At 40.1% G+C, this 20,524-nt stretch overlaps 1 protein-coding gene across 26 annotated transcripts in view; it reads left to right on the top strand.

The window, feature by feature from the left end:
- The window catches only part of NRCAM (neuronal cell adhesion molecule), a 317,222-nt gene that overhangs the window by 205,424 nt on the left and 91,274 nt on the right, over positions 1 to 20,524 (top strand). For 25 of the 26 annotated variants that reach the window (XM_070787764.1, XM_070787760.1, XM_070787756.1 and 22 more), the window contains one exon: positions 18,835 to 19,035. In XM_070787764.1, coding sequence (XP_070643865.1) covers positions 18,930 to 19,035 — 106 coding nt within the window. In that variant the 5' untranslated portion in view covers positions 18,835 to 18,929. Of the gene's footprint in view, positions 1 to 15,663; positions 15,927 to 18,834; positions 19,036 to 20,524 lie in introns of those variants that run through there. The other variant, XM_070787759.1, reaches the window with a different exon arrangement.

The raw sequence follows: 20,524 nt of genomic DNA, 5'->3' as shown, positions 1-20,524 counted from the left end.
ATACATATATCTTCCCCTGTGTAGCTTACTTCATTTAGCATGATAAGTAGTAGTCCATTGTATATATGTGCAGCATCTTTATCCAGTCCTCTGCTGATAGACATTTGGGTTGTTTCCATGTCTTGGTTATTGTAAATGGTGCTGTTGTGAATATTGGGGTGCAAATATCTTTTCAAAGTAGAGTTTTCTCCAGATATATGCCCAGGAGTTACCACTCACTTGTGTGTGCCCCTTGGGGAGTTTGGGCTTTATTCATTTTAGAGAAGATTGTTCTGAATTGATGTTTAAACACAGGGAGAAAAGGTATTGAAAGGACTGGGCAGAAAAATAAAGAGTGGTCCATGGGACCTAGATTGGAAAGAAAGGAAACACAGATAAAAGAATTAGAGAGTGGGAGAAACAGGAGGCAAAAAACAAGGCTGCTGCTGCTGCTAAGTCGCTTCAGTTGTGTCTGGCTCTGTGTGACCCCATAGACGGCAGCCCACCAGCCTCCATGGTCCCCGGGCTTCTCCAGGCAAGAACACTGGAGTGGGTTGCCATTTCCTTCTCCAATGCGTGAAAGTGAAAAGTGAAAGTGAAGTCACTCAGTCATGTCCGACTCTTAGCGACCCCATGGACTTCAGCCTACCAGGCTCCTCCGTCCATGGGATTTTCCAGGCAAGAATACTGGAGTGGGGTGCCATTGCCTTCTCCGAAAACAAGGCTAGTGGGAACAATTAAGAGAAAGAATTGCAAGTGAGGACATTTTGGTCAGAGGGGATTGGTGCCATTTTGGTTGGCTTCCAGCCAAAGAACGACCAGGAGTATTTTCAGCCCTGGGTGGAATTTTTAGCCCAGGGTGTAAACTGGTGGAGAAAGCCTTTGACAGAGTTTCCATCCAGCACCCACACCACCTCCATCTCTAACAGGCAGAGGCCTAGGCTCCTCCTCTATGTGAGAACACAGATTTCTCAGAAACTGAGTCAGAAAAGTTTTATTTTCTTACATCATAGGAAGATATGGTATGCTTATGAGGGTTATTGATTTGTAATTTCATTTCTGGTAATATCTTTCTCTGATAGGTATTAGGATAATGCTGTCTGAAATTCAGCTGGAAAGTATTTTTTCCTCTTCTATTTTCTGGAAAAAAGGTTGTATAATATAGGTGCTATATTTTGACTATATAAATAAAGGGTGAAGATTGTTGCATTAAAATATTCATTTATAGTTTTGTTTAAAAGCAAAAGTTTTATTTTCTTAATCTCTATTCTGGGTGCCTTATTTCTGCTTTGTCGTTGTTTAGTCATTGAGTTGTGCCCAAATCTTTTGGGGCTACACGGACTGTAGCTCACCAGGCTCCTCTGTCCATGGTATTCTCCAGGCAAGAATATTTGAGGGGGTTGCCATTTCCTCCTCCAGGGAATTTTCCTGCCTGATGGATTGAATCCACATCTCCTGCACTGGCAGGCAGATTCTTTACCACTGAGCCATCCAGGAAGCCCTATTTTTGCTTCAAGAAAGAGAAATGAATAGCACTGATGTTTAAAAAGCCCTCATGAACCTCAACATGCTAAGTGACCTGAGGACAAGGGAACACTGTGGCAGGTACAAAAGAGGACATGTCTCAGCCCTCATCTGAGACTCTGGACCAAACAGATCCTTCCTGTCTGACTCAGGTCTTAAGATCTCATGTACCTTAAGTGACATGGAAGTTAATGTAAAACCAAAAGTAAGTTTGATCTGAAATCAAAGTTATGTAGCAGTGAATCTTAATATATCATAAAAAAAATTACTTTGGTAAGTACTGAAAATTTTCCTGAACTCATGTTAATGAAAATGATTTGTAGATGGTGACAAAAATATTTTTTCATGAAAATGACAAGTGTATTTTATTTTCATTGGCATTATCTATTTTAGTTAAAATAGGCTTTTATCTCCACATTTACCCTCTTAAAATTATTCCTTCAGTAATTCCATTAGACTTTCATAGACTAACATATTGTTTTCCATTTCTTTCAGTATTGTTTTTTATTCAGAAATAAGTATATTTATATTCCACGTGTAAGTGAGGTCATATAACATTTGCCTTTTTGTCTCACTTAACTTCACTCAGTGTGATAGTCTCTAGGTCCATCCGTATTGCTGCAGATGGCATCATTTCATTCTTCTTATGGCTGAATAATACTCGACTGGATATATGTACCATATCTTTATCCATTCTTCTGTCAGTGGACACTCCGTTGTTCCATGTCTTGGCTATTATGAATTGTGCTGCTATGAACATTGGGGTGCATGTATCCTTTCAAATTTGAGTTTTTTCTGGATACATGCCCAGGATTGGGATTGCTGGATCATATGGTAACTCTATTTTCAGTTTGTTGAAGAACCTCTGTACTGTTTTCCATAGTAGCTGCCCCAGTTTATATTCCTACGAACAGTGTAGGAGAATTTTCTTTTCTCCTTCTCCTCTTACCCTCTTCATTATTCATTATTTGTAGACTTTTTGATGATGACCAGTGTGACAAAAACAACAAGGATTTACTGTATAGCACAGGGAACTATATTCAGCATCTTGTAATAACCTATAATGGAAAAGAATATGAGAAAGAATGTGTGTGTGTGTATATATATGTGAATCACTGATGTATTCCTGAAGCTAACACAATATTGTAAGTCAACTATAATACAATTAAATTAATAGGATTATATACTCTCTGGTAGTTGTCAAAATAAAACTCTAAGGTGATAATTTAAAAAATATAGATATGTTTAACTCTTACTGGGGCAAGAATGAGTATAATGTGAGAGCACCTAGCAGGGAAAGCAAAGGTGTGAGTGTACCCTCTGAAGTGTGTCCAGATTTGCAAAACACAGGATAGTCAGGTTTATTTTTCTTTTCTATGACTTTATTGCAGTGTACTTTACATGCCACAGAATTTACCCATTCTAAGTGTAGTTTTGGAGAAGGCAATGGCACCCCACTCCAGTACTCTTGCCTGGAAAATCCCATGAACAGAGGAGCCTGGTAGGTTGCAGACCATGGGGTCTCGAAGAGTCAGACACGACTGAGCGACTTCACTTTCACTTTTCACTTTCATGCATTGGAGAAGGAAATGGCAATCCACTCCAGTGTTCTTGCCTGGAGAATCCCAGGAACGGGGGAGCCTGGTGGGCTGCTGTCTATGGGGTCGCACAGAGTCGGACACGACTGAAGCGACTTAGCAGCAGCAGCAGCAAGTGTAGTTTGATGAGTTTTAGTAACTTTATACCATTGTGCAAGCTTCATCCAAATCTAGTTTTAGATTATCCATCATCCCCTAAAAATCCCTTCCTGCCTCCAGCCCCAGGCAGCCATTAATCTAGTTCTGGTTTTATAGTTTTATCAGATAATTGAAATCTTTTGCATCTGGTTTCTTTCACTTAGTGTAGTCTTGAGGTTTTGTTGCTCATATCAGTGGCTCATCCTTTGTTACTGCCGGGTAGTTTTCCATTAATGAATACACCTTATTTTGTTTATCTTTTCACAATTGATGGGACATTTAGATTGTTTCCGAGTTTTTATTATTATAAAAAATGCTGGTATGTCCCTTTACATTCAAGTTTATATATATATATATATATATATATATATGTTTTTATTACTCTTAAGTAATGAAACTTTGTAAGCAACAGTTAGAACTGGACATGGACCAACAGACTGGTTCCAAATCGGGAAACGAGTATGTCAAGGTTGTATATTGTCACCCTGCTTATTTAACTTATATGCAGAGCATATCATGCAAAATGCCGGGTTGAAGCCAGGAGAAATATCAATAACCTCAGATATGCAGATGACACCACCCTTATGGCAGAAAGTGAAGAAGAACTAAAGAGCCTCTTGATGAAAGTGAAAGAGGAGAGTGAAAAAGTTGGCTTAAAACTCAACATTCAGAAAACTAAGATTATGGCCTCTGGTCCCATCACTTCATGGCAAACAGATGGGGAAATAATGAAAACAATGAGAAACTTTATTTTCTTGGGCTCCAAAATCACCGCAGATGGTGACTACAGCGATGAAATTAAAAGACACTTGCTCCTTGGAAGAAAAGCTATGACCAACCTAGACAGCATATTAAAAAGCAGAGACATTTCTTTGCCAACAAAGGTCTGTCTAGTCAAAGCTATGGTTTTTCCAGTATTCCACGTATGGACATGAGACTTGGACTATAAAGAAAGCTGAGTGCCAAAGAATTGATGCTTTTGAACTGTGGTGTTGGAGAAGACTTTTGAGAGTTCCTTAGACAGCAAGGAGATCCAACCAGTCCATCCTAAAGGAAATCAGTCCTGAATATTCATTGGAAGGACTGATGCTGAAGCTGAAACCCCAGTACTTTGGCTACCTGATGGGACGAACTGACTCACTGGAAAAGACCCTGATGCTGGGAAAGATTGAAGGCGGGAGGAGAAGGTGATGACAGAGGATGAGATGGTTGGATGGCATCACTGACTCGATGGACATGAGTTTGAGTAAGCTCCAGAAGTTGGTGATGGACAGGGAAGCCTGGTGTGCTGCAGTCCATGGGGTCACAAAGAGTCAGACATGACTGAACTGACTCTTAAGTAAATACCTAGGAGCAGAATTGCTGGGTTTATAATAAATGTGTTTTAAGTTTTAAGAGTTGCCAGATTACCGTAAAGCCCGAGACTGTGAACCACGTGGTAAAGCCATCTGGGCACCCTTACCCTCCGCCTGGGTGCCCCTTCCCAATTTAATCTCTTGCTTTGTATGCCAAAAAAAAAAAGAAAGAAACGAGAGAGAGAGATTGGCAAATTATCTTCCAAAGTGGCTACCTTTTTACCATCTCACAGCAACAAAGTGAGACAGTAAGCATTCTCCCCATGCTTACCAACACTTGATATGATCCATCTTTTTGAAAACAGGTATTCAAATGGGTGTGGTGGTATCTCTTTTGGTTTAATTTATCTAATGATAAGTTATATGAGCATCTTTTCATGTGTTTGTTGGCCGTTTGTATATTTTCTTTGGAAAAGTATCTATCCAAACCTTTGCCCAATATTTTTTTTTACTGTTTGTCTTACTTTTGAGTTGAAGAGTTTTCTTTTTATATGTTGTGGATACAAGTTCTCTACTAGCTTTATGATTTATAAATATTCTTCTCATAATCTGTGGCTTAGTTTTGTATTTCCTTATTTATGTGTTTTGGAGCAGAAATGTTTTTCATTTTGATAATGTTCAAGTTATCATTTGTTTCCTTTTATGGTTATGCTTTTAGTATCAGATCTAAAAAATCGAATCCAAGGTCACAAAGCTATTCTCTTACTTGATTAAAATTATTGAATTTCATTCCTTTTAAAATGATCGAGAATGATCTGGATGCCACAACAATGCCTTAGCCATCTGTTTTTTTAGTTTTCTGCTTTAGTGGTTGTGCTAATGATAGGAATCCAGAGACCAGGTATACTGTTGTCTTTTAAGTAATTATAACTTGGCCCCAGAAGCCTTATATTTTCCATTCTGCTGAGCACTGTTCCCAAAAAGTTCCTTCCTGCCTGTTTTCCATCCATTTCCTTTGACCACCGCAGCCCCAAGCAGCCATTGATCTGGACATAATTGAGTCTCAGATTATTGAGTTAAATTTAATTGAATAGTTCAAATTTTCCTGCACATTTTATTCTTTGCATGAGAAGATGGCACTCTTTTTTAAAAAATTTGTTTGCTTGAATTTATTTTCCTGGCAGTGTTGTGCTGGTTTCTGGTGTACAGCAGAGTGATTCAGTTATGTATTATTGTGCCACTCATGTCAGGTGTATTCTTAATTTTGTAGCCTCGCAAATTAAAATGTTAAGCATCTGATGTAGAGACTACTACATTTACTTCCTTCTCTTGAGAAAAATATACTCATAAACCTTGGTTTTGTACTCTTGCAAAGGCCTAGAACACTTTTTAAAAAAATTCTTGAAGGAGACAAAACCCTAAGCTTTGAAAGCCTTCCCAAGATAGGCTAATTGGATATCCATAAGGTGCTGACCCTGGCCTAGTGAGTTTTGGCAAAGGGGTGCCCCCAGTGCTTATCAACTTAAACCTGAGCCCACTGACCTGGCAGGCAGAGAGAGGACCTTTAACAGTTTCCTCTGCCTGTGACTGGGCAGCCCCAAGACTCACAGCCAGTACCCAGTGAAAGCCGTATCCAGTTGTTCTTTTGTGCTCTGGAATGTCTCTGGGGTCCCTTGGTCTCCAACCTTATTCTCGGTGGACTCCCTTGGTCTCCTCTGTCTTACCTGATTTACCTGATTACTCCCTTGGTCTCCTCTCTCTTACCTGATTTACCCAGGGTTTTCATCCTAGACTCTAACAACTGCTCTGCCAGCCTTTTGAATTGTTCTCCAAAAGATGTTCCTTCTTGTAATGCTCAGCTTGGCTCCCCTGGATGCAGAGATCCAGAAACCACTGTCCAGCGTCAGCCGAGAGCCCCAAGCCTTCTCTCTGAGAAAGCACTGGACACTGATGTGCCTTAGCTGCTTCCATCCTTCTGCCCTTTGTGTGAGAGTGCTCTTTTCTCCATTCCCACCTTGCCTACTTTTATCAGAGCCAGTAACCAGCAGCCTTGTGGAATCTGATGCTTTGCTCTCTTTTTCCATTGTCTGATCTTATTTGTTTTTCCCTTCTGGTGTAGCATCTCAGTGGTTTTACTGTGTTGCTGTGTGCTCAGGCCGGAGAAGGCAATGGCACCCCACTCCAGTACTCTTGCCTGGAAAATCCCATGGACCGAGGAGCCTGGTGGGCTACAGTCCATGGGGTCGTTAAGTCAGACACGACTGAGCGACTTCACTTTCACTTTTCACTTTCATGCATTGGAGAAGGAAATGGCAACCCACTCCAGTGTTCTTGCCTGGAGAATCCCAGGAACGGGGGAGCCTGGTGGGCTGCTGTCTATGGGGTCGCACAGAGTCGGACACGACTGAAGCGACTTAGCAGCAGCAGCAGCAGTGTGCTCAGGCACTTCAGTTGTGTCTGATTCTTGGCAACCCTATGAACTGTAACCTGCCAGTCACCTCTGTCCATGGGATTCTCTAGGCAAGAATCCTGGAATGGGTTGCCATGCCCTTCTCCAGGAGATCTTTCTGACCCAGGGATCAAACCCACGTTTTCTGCATTGCAGGCATATTCTTTACCCACTGAGCCACTAGGGAAGCCCAGTTTGGTGGGCTTTTTATTAGATTCTGCTTTATATCATAGCAGGTGCAGCTCTCAGAATTCAGAGTAGGGCTAGAAGAGACCTTAGAGGTATTCAAAGCATGAGCCTTTATAGAGGGACTTCTATATAAATGTTTTCCTTGAAATAGTTATGATTCCTTTCATGTGCTTAAGAAATTATTTTTCATAGGTATTTTTTTTTTGCCCAACTGCTTTGTGAATTACCACAATTTCCACATTTAAAAAAGTGATAATAATCATAGTATAACTTGGAAATTTCTGACATCTGCATCATTTCTTCTTTCATTTTTTTTTGTCTTCATCCTCCTATTTCACTTTTCCACTTACTTCCCAACTCTCTTTCCAGAAAGATTACAAATATTAATTTCTAGGAACTCAGTTTACTCATAAAATTTTTTTTCATGATTTACTCACCTGAGGAGATGCAAAGAGGCTGTAATTCTAGGTTTAATGTTCCTACTAACCAACTTTGATGCAAACCAGAGACTTTTCTCTCCTGATTCTTCCAGGAAGCTGGAAACTTAGACCAAGAATGCTTTCCTCTTAATGATGCTTCTAACTTGCTCTTTGAGTTGGTGTTTCTTCCACACCATAGCAGTGAAATTCCGTATTCCTTCTGTGGAGTCCATTTAAGTAGTGATAGTAATAGAATATGATCTTTTTATAGAAAAGGTGGTTTCTGAGAAGGCATACACAACAAATTATTCTAGAGCTTTGACTCTTGGCTTGATTGAATCTCACATTGCAGAGAACAATGTTTCTAACACTCATATTTCTGTGTGCTTTGCTTCTATGGACTCCTGAGGAGCCCATAATTTAACTTCCTAGAGACTGAATTCTATTCTAAATGCTCAGAAGGAAGATGCTCTTTGAAGTAAATCTGACAAATTCTCTTGGAAGCCTATGATCATTTGCTGATCATTTTTATAAATGCAGATTTTCACATAGGCTGTTTAAAAGAAAATTAAATGCATCAGGAATTAAATATGAATTACTCCCCTGTTTTGTGGGTAAATTCTTTGTAGTAGAAAATGTATATTAGCAAGTGACTGAAATGTGTTCTTTGTATGAAATAGCCTCTAGCTGGAATGAAGGATTTCCAGCTTATGATAATACACCTTCCCCAGCACCGATAACAAGCGGAAAACACAATTCTTCATGTCATGTCAGACTCCATTTCTCATTTTCACGGTCTCATTGTGATTACACAGAGCTTGGATACCTTGGCAAAATGCATTTGGAAATGTTACTGTGAAGATTATAGTCATCTGTGACAAGGCAGGAGGGACAGCCTTGGATGTGATTACTCTGGGTCTTCCGACTGCTCACCCCCATGCCCAGGCCCATGTTTGGGGAAACCCAATAGACAGGAAAGAATGATTCAGAAATGCAGCTGGACGGAAGGCAGAGGAGGTGGCTGCAGCCAACAAGCACCCACACAGCCCTTGCTCAACACCAAAATCCTGCCCCCTGGCTGATCACTGAGAGCAAACAATAGAACAGTGTAGCATGTCACTTCTGAAACTCTTTCCAGAAAGGGACCTTCAGAATTTACTGTGAACTGAGCATGCTGTCTGTGGCAATGATAGCAGTGCCCTATAGATATTTGTAGGCACTAGACATTTCCCAGAATCCCTTGTGGTTAGTGTCATTGACTTCTTCTGGTCCATGGGTTAGGAGCAAAAACTGTCAGCATCACCTCTGGGTAGGGGCAGTTAAGAGCAGGAGAGCACGGGGAATCTGAAAGTCATATGTGGAGATGGCAGCCTCAGGGAATGGTGGAGCCTCTGTCAGCCTAGAGCCTCTGTGCCACCCACACTGGACACGGGCAGGACTCAGGTCTAAAGGGTACTGTGCTAAGCACTGAGACCTCTGAGTTAATTTCTCACAGTGCTTTAGGCTAATTCTCTCTCCAGCTCTTTCTTCTCCCCAAACCCTGACTCCAGGCTATTAGGAGAAGAAAGCACTGAGATTTTGACCCCTGCTTTGCATCCTCAGTGGCTCATACCATTTAACAACAAGAGCAGTTTGTAAATCCTTCTTTCTTATCTTTGAAGTACGACATAAGTTTTTAAAAAGTGGCAAGTCTGCCAGGCCTTCCAAAATGCTATTATCTACTATTAAATGGCTGCCATGTTGCCATATGTTGTTTACTTGACAAACAGATAAGAATACTAATATCCTGCAGGGCCTTTTCTGCTGAAAGTTTTAATAAACTGTTTCTGATCCTTACATCTTTTCAGTGATATTTATAGAAATCTCTGTTTACAAGAAGATAAATAGAGCCAGAACTTGTTTCAGTGACTCGACAAATGTTTCTGAATATATTACTATCAAGGCCCGTATTTCAGATTTAATTTTCCAGTTCTCAGACTTCACCCTTAGAGCTATTCCCTACTTTCCATGTTTAAAAATTGGAACTTTGTTTCTGTTTTATAATCTGAAGAAAATCACCTAGGAAGTGGACCTTGCTTTGAAGAAATAGACCTGTCTCTAAGGCCTGCCTTTTTTCTTTTCCTCCCCCTTTTCTTTGATACCCTGTTTAGTAGGAGAATAAGTAGATCCAAGTAGAAGCCAAGATAGAACACTAGCAGATTCTGGTCTGATTCATGAAGATCAGAAGGTAAGAGAGGCAGACCTTCATGGAGCTCCCTCTCATCCTATTGTCTAGCTTAATTTTGGCGTTTCTGCATTAGAAATAGATTGATAGAACACCTAAAATCCTGAATCAGGCCTTGTTTTTGTTCAGTTGCTCAGTCGTGTCTGACTCTGTGACCCCATGAACTGCAGCGCACCAGACTCCTCTATCTTTCACCCTCAGTCTGCCCAATTTAATGTCCATTGAGTCAGTGACACTATCCAACCACTTCATCCTCTGTCACTTCCTTCTCCTCTTGCCCTCAATTATTTTAGGGTAAAAAGTTTTCTTTGGAGTCTGTGGTAATTATTTTCTATTTATTGAGTACAAGTTTTGTATGAGAACTATAACAAGTCTGTACTCTTTGGCGGTACATACAAGGAAGTATATAGAGGAATTATATATTTTTCTAGTGTTCTATCTTGGCTTCTATTTGGATCTACTTATTCTCCTACTAAACAGGGAATCAAAGAAAAGAGGGAGGAAAAGAAAAAAGGTAGGCCTTAGAGACAGGTCTATTTCTTCAAAGCAAGGTCTACTTCCTAGGTGATTTTCTTCAGATTATAAAATTGGATAATTTTAGAGTCATCACCAGACTATTCATTTAGGATTCCTGTAGCTCCAGCCATGATATTGTAAGGAGATATGTGCATCGGAATCATCAAGCCTCTTAAATGGGTATATTAGCACCTTTCTGGTTGCAAGGAACAGTCAGTCTGAGTTTTATTATTTTGGGTATCTGTGGCTATGTAACAAATCACCCCTAAATTTTGTGACTTGAAACAGTTGATGGTTTTTTTTTTGTAATTCTGAGGCTCTGTTAACCTTCAGGTGATTGACATCTGATTGTTCTGTCTCAGATGGTTCTTCTGTGGCATGTGGTTTATTCAGCTGCTTTCAGCTGGGAGCTCAGTGGAGCCCAGAAAGTCCAAGATGATCTTTTGTCTACGTAAGGTCTCTTTCCACTCTCTCCTCTCATCATCCATAGTCAAGCTAAGCTTCCCAGAAGAAGCATTACAAGAGGAAAGCCCCAGTGTGCAAGTGCTAATGATACCTCTCAATTTGCATAATCCTTGCTAAAATCTCATTGGCCAAAACACATCCTGTGACCAAGCCCAGAGTCATTGTGAGAGGGGGCTACACAGAGGGATGGATGCTGGAGGGGTGCTTCCTGGGGGCCAGCAATATAACAGTCTACCTACCACACTAATGAAGGCTTATTTTAGAATTCGCAGGATGGAAGAAAGATGGGAAGATCTTTTAGCCACAACCACTGTTCTGGCAAACCTCACAGAGAATTGGAACATTGTTCGGGATGCCAAGAATTTTAGAGACCCGGTGATCATAGTACAAATGGAGCAGATCCTTTGTCATCGCCTGAGGTGTTCACCAATACTACGGGCACTCAGTTGACCATTTCCGCTGATTCTGTTACTGCCTACTGGCTTCATTCTGCTCAGGACACCTCATATCCCCTGCTGACTCCCGGTTTCTCATGCTGCCTTGCCTCTGTGTCATCTTTGACCTTTGTTCCTTCTCCTAACTGTGACTTATTCTCCCTTTCTGCCTCATATTCACTCTCCCCATGAAAAAGGAATTTGCTGCCAATTGGTTGGTCACTCTCGAGCCCTCTAAAATCGCCAAGTCATCTCACAGGCACTACGTGGCCTTTGGTCAGACACCCACGCCTGATTCTTCTAGCCTCGGTCAGGGTGGTGGGGTCAGTGCAGAAAGACAGACTGTGAGTAGGGCAGGCATTCAGAGGAAACAGTTTCCCCTCTGGTCTGTTTAGTTGACTGTGATTGGATGTGGAGGTAGGGTGAGGAAGGCTTCCTTTGAGAAACTCCCAGGTGATGCTAGTGGTAAAGAACCCACTTGCCAATGCAGGAGATGTAAGAGATGTGGGTTCGATCCCTGGGTTGGAAAAATCCCCTGAAGGAAGGCTTGGCAACCCACTCAAGTATTCTTGCCTGGAGAATCCCCATGGACAGAGGAGCCTGGCAGGCTACAGTCCATGGGGTCGCAAAGAGTTGGACATGACCGAGCAACTTAGCACACACATGTATACTGTTCCTCTTCCTCTACCCATCCTTCCTTTCTCATCAGCTCTGTCACCCCTGAAGCTAATCCTGACACCTGTCACCAGATAATTGGTGGACACATGTGGGACAGGCGCCACCATTGGTCAGGGTCACCATTAGTCTCACCCTTACGGACTTTTGTGCATTTGTGTATGTTTGATTTTTTAAACTGAAGTATTAGTTGATCTACAATGTTGTGTTAATTTCTTCTGTACAGCAAAGTGTTTCTGTCATACATATGTACGCATGGACTTTTCAGTAACCACGCTTCATCCTTCATCTTAGCTCTCTCAATTAGATCATTCTCTATTTCCTTTCTTGTAATTTCTGTGCTAAATTTAAGGAAGATTGAAAAAGCCTATATCCAAATAATTTTATGTGATGTAAATAACTAGATTTTATTGAAAGACTTGCCTATTTTTGATCTAACTTCAATGGCAAAAAGGATTTAAAGCTGTTTTCTGTATCTAAGAGCCCCTTAAAATATTATTTTATATATTTGTAGACCTCTTTATACATAAAATAGCTCTATAAGAATTCACAAAACCTGGTAATAATAACCTTCCCCAGGGAGAAACTGGGATTGTGTTGCGTACTTTGGATTATATGATCTTTTGTACCTTATGAATGTTGTACCATCTCCTTATATGTTGCATACTTTTTTTGAGCCATTTAGCATCTTTTTATTTTTATTTTTTAATTTTTTAAAAAATGTATGGCCCCTTTTTGTTATAAATTGAAATATAGTTGAGTTACTATGTTTCAGGTGTACACATAGTGATTAGATAGACATGGGTATTAATATACTTTTTTGGATTTTTTTCCACTATAGATTATAAGATATTGAGTATAGTTAGTTCCCTATGCTACACAGTGGGCTTCCCAGGTGACACTGGTAGTAAAGAATCCACCTGCCGATGCAGGAGACATAAGGGACGCAGGTTCGATCCCTGGTTGGGAAGATCCCCTGGAGGAAGGCATGGCAACCCACTCCAGTATTCTTGCCTGGAGAGTCCCCATGGACAGAGAAGCCTGGCGGGCTGCAGTCCATGGTGTCGTGAAGAGTTGGACACGACTGAGCACAACACAGTACACACATACATACCACATCTTCTTTATCCATTCATATGGCAGTTGACATTTAGGTTGCTTCCGTGTCTTGACTGTTTTGAATAATGCTCCTATGAACATTGAGGTGCATCTGTTTTTTCGAATTGGAATTTTTGTCTTTTCTGGATATTTACCCAGGAATAGGATTACTGGCTCATATGACAACTCTATTTTTAGTCTTTTAAAGAACCTTCATACTGTTCTCCTTAGTTACATTGCCTACTTTTAAAATTAACTTTCTAAAAGTCTGTCTTGTCTCCATTGTACTAACTTGCGGTTCCTTCTAAAGGTCAGGGCAAGTGTGTGATACATGTCTAGTGGTCACTATTCATATGCAATCTACTGTGAAGAGGCCCCTGGAGATGTGCTCTAGGAAAATCTTCCGTAGACATTCAGAAACCATTAACACTTGTTTGTTTGTTTTTTTAACATCGGTGACTAAATTTGGTAATTCTGTTTGCTTATTGGCTGAGTGCAAAATAAGAGGATATGAGAGGAAGGGAAATGCTAGAGGCTTCTCAGGGTATGACAAGCTGGAAGCTCCAGAACTTTTCAGAAGCACTGGAGCTTTGGGTCTGTTACTTTACATATCATGTGTGTCCTTAAGCAAATGACTTTACCATCCTGCATATCAGATTCCTTATCAGTAAACTGGGAAACGAAATAGAGTTTCTTGTTTGGGGTTATTGGCAAGATGAGATAAGTTAACACATGGAACAAACTCAGTGTGATTCTTGGCACAGAGAAGGTCCCAATGAATAATGGCCCCATGATTTTTTTTTCTCTCATCTGTTAAATGGGTAAAATACCTGCTTTCCTATTTTCTATGGTTTTATGAATACCTAGCAAGATAATCAGTTATAGTGCTCTGAGGAATGGAGATTTGAGCTATTATCAAGATGTATTCTATCATCTGGAGAAGGCAATGGCACCCCACTCCAGTACTCTTGCCTGGAAAATCCCGTGGATGGAGGAGCCTGGTAGGCTGCAGTCCATGGGATCGCTAAGAGTCAGACGCAACTGAGCGACTTCACTTTCACTTTTCACCTTCATGCATTGGAGAAGGAAATGGCAACCCACTCTAGTGTTCTTGCCTGGAGAATCCCAGGGACAGGGGAGCCTGGTGGGCTGCCATCTATGGGGTCGCACAGAGTTGGACACGACTGAAGCGACTTAGCAGCAGCAACAGAGATTATCATGCTAGGTGAAGTAATCCAAAGACATACAATGTGACATCACTATCACTGATATGTGGAATCTAGAATATCACATAAATGAACTTATGTTTAAAACAGAAACAGACTCCCAGACATAGAGAACAGACTTGTGGTTACCAAAGGGGGAAGGGGATGGAGGAGGGATAAATTAGAAGTTTGGAATTAGCAGACACAAACTACTATATATAAAATAGAAAAACAACAGGGTCCTACTATATAGCATAGGAACTATGTCCAGCATCCTGTAATAAACCATAATGGAAAATAATATGAAAAAGAATATTTATATACACACAGATACATACATCAATCACTTTGTGTATATCAGAAACTGATACAACATTGTAAATGAACTGTACTTCAATTAAGAAACAGTAACCATCCTGAGTTGGCTGCTAAAAAATACCTTTCACAGTCAAGATGATGCCACTTCCAGTTAGCTATCCAGTCAGAGAGGCCAGCTGCTGATGGCTCACCAGAGCAATAATTAGTGTGCCAAAGGGCGTGCAGTCACATAAGCATCTTTGTTTATTGGCTTAGAGAGTAGATCATGTTACATTGTGCAGTCAGCACTGAACCACCCATGTTGGGATGCTAAAAAGTACAAATAGGCTAGAATGAAGTGGTAAGTAATGCATGGCCTCCTGGTTCTGGTAGAGAACTGCTATTTTTTTTTCATTCAAATTAATTTCATTTCTCATTTGAGAAAAGCAAAGATTTTCTTTTCTTTCTAACGACAAGACTTCTTAGGTAAGCAACATGAGTATGAAACCTTTGTTAAAACGTGTGCTTGTATGATTTAATATGAATTTTATACAAAAGAAATAAGGGAACCTTAAGTTTTCTTTCTTTCCTAATGGTGAAAAGTTTACTAAAGAAGGGAAATTTTTTTTTTCTCTTCTGTTTCAGAGATTCTAAAGGTAACGTGATAAGTCGCTTTGAATGGAGTTAAATGAAGCAAAATAGTAAAAGGCTTTCCTGTTTATGATCACTCTGGGTCATTTTAACAATATGTCGTTTTAAATATTGGGGTGATTTGTATTCTGAAGATGAACCTATCATCTTTCTCATTCAAGTATGCTTTAAAATGTCTGTGGCAAATATTTTTTTTAAATTACAAACTATGTTGTGCTAGCATGCCCTATAACTTAACTAAACAAGATGCTATTTCAGATGGGGGTTTCATTCATCTTAATGTAATTGCATAAACCATTTAGTTTTGGTTCATGATTCTCACGTAAAAGAGAGCGACCATTGTTCCAAGGTAAACTATAAAGCAGTTGGGCTCCTGGCAGAACAGGGCTCTGACGTCAGTACTCAGAGTGCAGAAGCAGTGGTTTTCCTCTGTGAGACATGCAAAGTCCATCCCTCTTACAGAGAGAAAGTTCACTTTTCTGTAGTTGTATTTGATTTTCACTGTGACTTTCAGGGACCTAGTGCTGTCCTTAGAGATTGGGTTATTCACCTGTGATGGCATTCATAGGAGAAGTCAGTGATTTTCCATGGGCAGGATTCAGAGGATGGGCTGGGCCATTGCTTTGTCCTCCCCAAACAGAATCTACACTGGAGATGATTTTGTGGCTACTGGTCTAAATGAGCTTACAGCTTCTGATGAGAGACTGCATCTTCATTTATTATAGTTCATGACCTCCTCTCATTGTGAAGATTTACTCATATCTCTTTAAGTAAGTGCTGTCTCAGTTTTTCTTAAGATTTTTATTTTTTTCTTTATACAACACTGTGATTTAATGTGCAGTATTTTATTCCATATATATTCTGAAAAGATAAGCAGGTTGAATGATCCTTTCTTTTATAGGATGTTGTCTAATAGTTTCTCTGTTTTGAAGGATGAATAGTTAAGGCATTCAGGGAAACAAATAATGAATGAAGAACTTAGAAATTGTATGTAGTTGCTTAAGATCTTATGTGCATTACAATTTATTTGTACATCTTCTAGAAAGTGTTTTAGTTCTCTGGCATCTATTCCAGGCACTTAAATTGAATAAACTCAGTTAGTTTGACACACAATTCAGGCAGGTGTTCCCTTTGTTTTCTCAATGTTTGGTTCTATAGTTTTCTCTCAGTATGTGTAGCATGTATCATTGACTTGTTTTAGGGTCATCTTGCCATTTATGTTTTATTTTCCTTGAAGACTATCTATAAATTCACAACTAGCATTTCAACAGAAAAAATCATGAAAGACCTAAGTAAATCTGATTAAATAATGTAGATCTGCTTTGCATGCACAGAAAGACAGTCTGGTTTATATTTTGGTTAGTAATGGTTGGGTGAGCTTCTCTACCTGCCTCTCAGTGTTTAAATCGTGATGTTTATGTATTGTAATATAGAAAGACAAATTTCCTGGCTCTTAAATGAAAGCACACAGTATGGCTGTTTCATTCATAAAATAATATTTATATATGTATAATGTCTATGTTTAGAATTTTTTGCATTTGTTTAGCATATTTTTATATTTGTTTTGCAAGAAATACACAACTACAGTTATAATCATGTTCAAATCAGAACTCAGTTGCTAGCAAAACACATGTTATCAGCATCATTTCATTTCTCTTTTATACATTTAAGCTCTCTTCCACACACAGACGTAATATGACAACTGATTTGACCAGATTGATAAGAGTTTGGTTTTCAAACCAAGTAGTGTAAATATAGGCAGTTATGGTTTCACTCTGTTACCTTTGTAAAAATGCCTCCTCTTCAAGAGGATTTATATAAAGGACTTTTAGATAAATAGTTTTCTGACTTTTAGACCATAATGCTGAATTGAGTAAGAAACTGAAGAATTCTGGTAGGAAACCAGGGATTCCCAGGTGCTATGATGGTAAAGAATCTGCCTGTCAATGTAGGAGACTCCAGAGACATGGGTTCAATCCCTGGGTTGGGAAGATCCCCTGGAAGAGGAAATGGCAACCCACTCCAGTATTCTTGCTTGGAATATCCCAAGGACGGAGAAGCCTGGCAGGCTACAGTCCATGGGATCGCAAAGAGTCAGGCATGACTGAGCATGCATACATGCACATAAGTATAAATATAAATATAGCCTTAGATAGACTGTGGTCAGAGTGCCTCTCTGAATACAACCTCATCTTTCCCCTTTCCATGCCTTTTTTTTTTTTTTCTGCCAATATTATTTACTCCCTACCATATGCCAGACACTGTGATGAGCTCTGGGGACATGATAGGGAACAGGGAAGATGTGGTCCCTACTCTTTGGAGGTTTTCAGTTGAGTGGGAAAGATAGACATTTTAAAATACACAATTACACAAATAACTCAGTAATGAAACTGCATAAATGACCCTAGTTTAAAATAATGGCATCTCTCCTACCTTCTTGAGAGAGAGCCATTGGTCACTCGCATCTCTTAGGGAGAAGATTATACCCATCATTTCACGCAGGAGTCTGCTGTCAGACAGAAGCCTGTCCGACATTCTGTGTTTGTGCTCATGTTTTCTTGTGTACGGTAGACACTTTCATGTGCCAGGTACACTATTTTAGGTTACAAAGATGGGAGAGGCACAATCTTTGCCTGAAGTAGTAGGGGAGAGAGCATGCATATCCCCCAAAAGTATATACCTGTATAATAACGTGATGAATAAAACAAGGAATTTCAGGGGTTCTCAGAGGGTGAAATAAATGACTTTATTTGAGTAGTCAGCTTGTGTTTCCATTTTCAATGATCTATAAAGAAATCCTTTGGACACTGATGAGGGAATTTGATGGAGAGGACATTCCAGGTAAAAGGAGTAGGATAAACCAAGGCAAGAAGTTGGGAAAACTCACAGCATATTGAAGGACTGGCCCAAGAAAGAAAAGCAGAATCAGGCAATCAAAATGACAAACAAACAAACAAACAAAAATAATAACTTATGTCGAAATAGGAGGAAATAAGGTTGGTAGGATAAACTCAGACCAGATCATTGAAGTTTTTTATTACCTGTTTAAGGGTATTTGAACTTTATTGGGTAGGTCCATGAGACTACTCTGATGATTTAACCAAAGACCTTTTGAGAAAATTAGTCAGCATTGTTTCAGAGGGTTGCTGCAGTGAGGAAGACCTGGAACTCAGAGCCCAGGCGTGTCTGTTGCCACAGTCCATGTAAGAGAAGGAAAAGGCCAGTATTCTTGATGGCTCTGCCAGTAAATCGGTGTTTGAGGTTTGAAACAAATTGACAACCACACCCTGAACTTTCACAGAGAGAATCTCTGGAAAAGAGAAGCCATTAGGCCTCCCCTTCAAAGTCACACCTTTTAACCGATTTAAAGCTAAGTTTTCTTGCTCTATTAGAGACATGGTAGCCTCTGATATAAACACAGATATTTAAACTGGGAAAACCAGAAGGATGGCACTAACAGGTTTTGCTTGACATCATTGCAAATATTTCTGACCTAATTTTAGCTGATTTATGAATAAATGATTCTTTCAGTCCTCAGAGTTAAATATTTAAAAGTTAGCTCCCATTTAGAGTTCATGTATAATACAGAACTGATATTCTGAACTACAGACTTCCTCTCTTCATTTCCTTCTTTCAAAAAAAAAAGATTACACTCATTCTTCCTCTATCCTTTTTCAGTTTCCTGCATGAGAATTATTGAAACACTGCACACAAATCTTTTGTGAAAGAAGAAAAGGAAATTCAGCTTGTGGGGCTCAGCAGGAGCTCGGCTAATGCAGCTTAAAATAATGCCGAAAAAGAAGCACTTATCTGCAGGCAGAGCGCCACTGATGCTCTTCCTGTGCCAGATGATTAGTGCCCTGGAAGTCCCTCTTGATCGTAAGTATTAACATTGCAAAGCTCTGAGCCCCTGGAGCCAGAACCTCCCCGGCATTTACCATCACTCTGAACAGTGTGGATGGAGGACATGTCTGTGTGATTCTGAAAAGCAAATCAAACAGCACCTGGTGTTTATAAAGAATCAGTCCCTAGGAAAAAAAAGAATCAGACTCTAGAAAAGGCCATCGAATGGGTCAGACACATGGTCCCCTCCCTGTCAGTCTTTCCCTCCCTTCAGGTCCTTTTTGGTGTACCTCTGAGGGGGCTGGCCCAAGAAGGAGTGAAGTGTGAGCTGATCTTCCCAACAGGCATCTTTTTATAGAAGCCATCCTGCAGGAATTGCTTTTGGACACAGGCAGGGAAGGAGAGGGAGGGACGAACTGAGAGAGTAGCGTTGACACGTGTCCACTGCCAGGTGTGAAATAGATAGCTAGAGAGAAGCTGCTGTGTGGCTCAGGGAGCTCGGGGCTCTGTGATGACCTAGAGGGGTGGGATGGGGAAGGAGGCTCAAAAAGAGGGAATATATGTAAACATTTAGCTGACTCACGATGTTGTACGGCAGAGACTAACAGAATTGTAAAGCAACTATACGCCAATAAAAAGAATGATCACGGATTACCGCCCACCTCCCCGTTTATCCCCTTCCCACCTCTCCATCTTCTCCCTTCATATGCTGAGAGCAAAATGATCATCTCTCAGCCAACCCCACGCCCCTCCGTATCCCCAGACTACCCCCGACTCATTTCTCTTGACTCAGACAAGGCAAAGTTCACTTTTGAGTTTTGAATCTTAAGTATGAGTTTAGAGCTAGAAAATGTTTCTTATCAAAGCCTAGTGAAAGGTCTTTGTTTTAAAAATGGTGATTAAAGACCAAGATGTCAATGTTGAGAATAAAACAAGTCTTCAGCAAAATTGCTATTTATAATGGAGCAAGTAACAGCTACTATAGGAGCTCACCCTTTCCTCAATAAAGCACCATATATGCTGCCCTGTCCCCGAGCTGGGTGGCATCTGAAAACTTACAGATAATGCTAAGTGCCAACGGGTTCCTTTTCCTGCAATGGAAAGCAGAATTTCAAATCTGGACAATTACTGTACTTCAGAATTGATTTATTCTTTATCCCTAATCTACATGACCTCTTTAAATCCATTAGCTTCTTGAATAGAACATCTGTTTGGCAAGCTTTCCAAGGTGCAAGGAAGATAACACTTTCCTGGGGCAATTCAATTGTTGTGATGTCATTTTTTTTTTTTTTTAACCAAAGAGATTGCAACTGCCAACGGGAAGAAGAGATGTGATGGGCCCCATGCTTTGTTGACTCCCTTTGCTGTGCATCTTTAAAGTATAAGAAAATGCAACATTCAACTTCTTTTCAAAAGATATTCATTCAGTGACTTTAATTTCAATTAAAAAAAAAAAAGATATGATTGGTTAAGCCCATTGGAGTTTGAATGCCTAAGTAAGCATTTGCCCTAGCAGATATGTAGA

The sequence above is a fragment of the Bos indicus genome, chromosome 4, assembly GCF_029378745.1.
Source record: "Bos indicus isolate NIAB-ARS_2022 breed Sahiwal x Tharparkar chromosome 4, NIAB-ARS_B.indTharparkar_mat_pri_1.0, whole genome shotgun sequence".
Lineage (NCBI taxonomy): Eukaryota > Metazoa > Chordata > Mammalia > Artiodactyla > Bovidae > Bos > Bos indicus.
The sequence above is the reverse complement of the archived record's forward strand: the minus strand, read 5'-3'. Positions and strand labels throughout refer to the sequence as shown.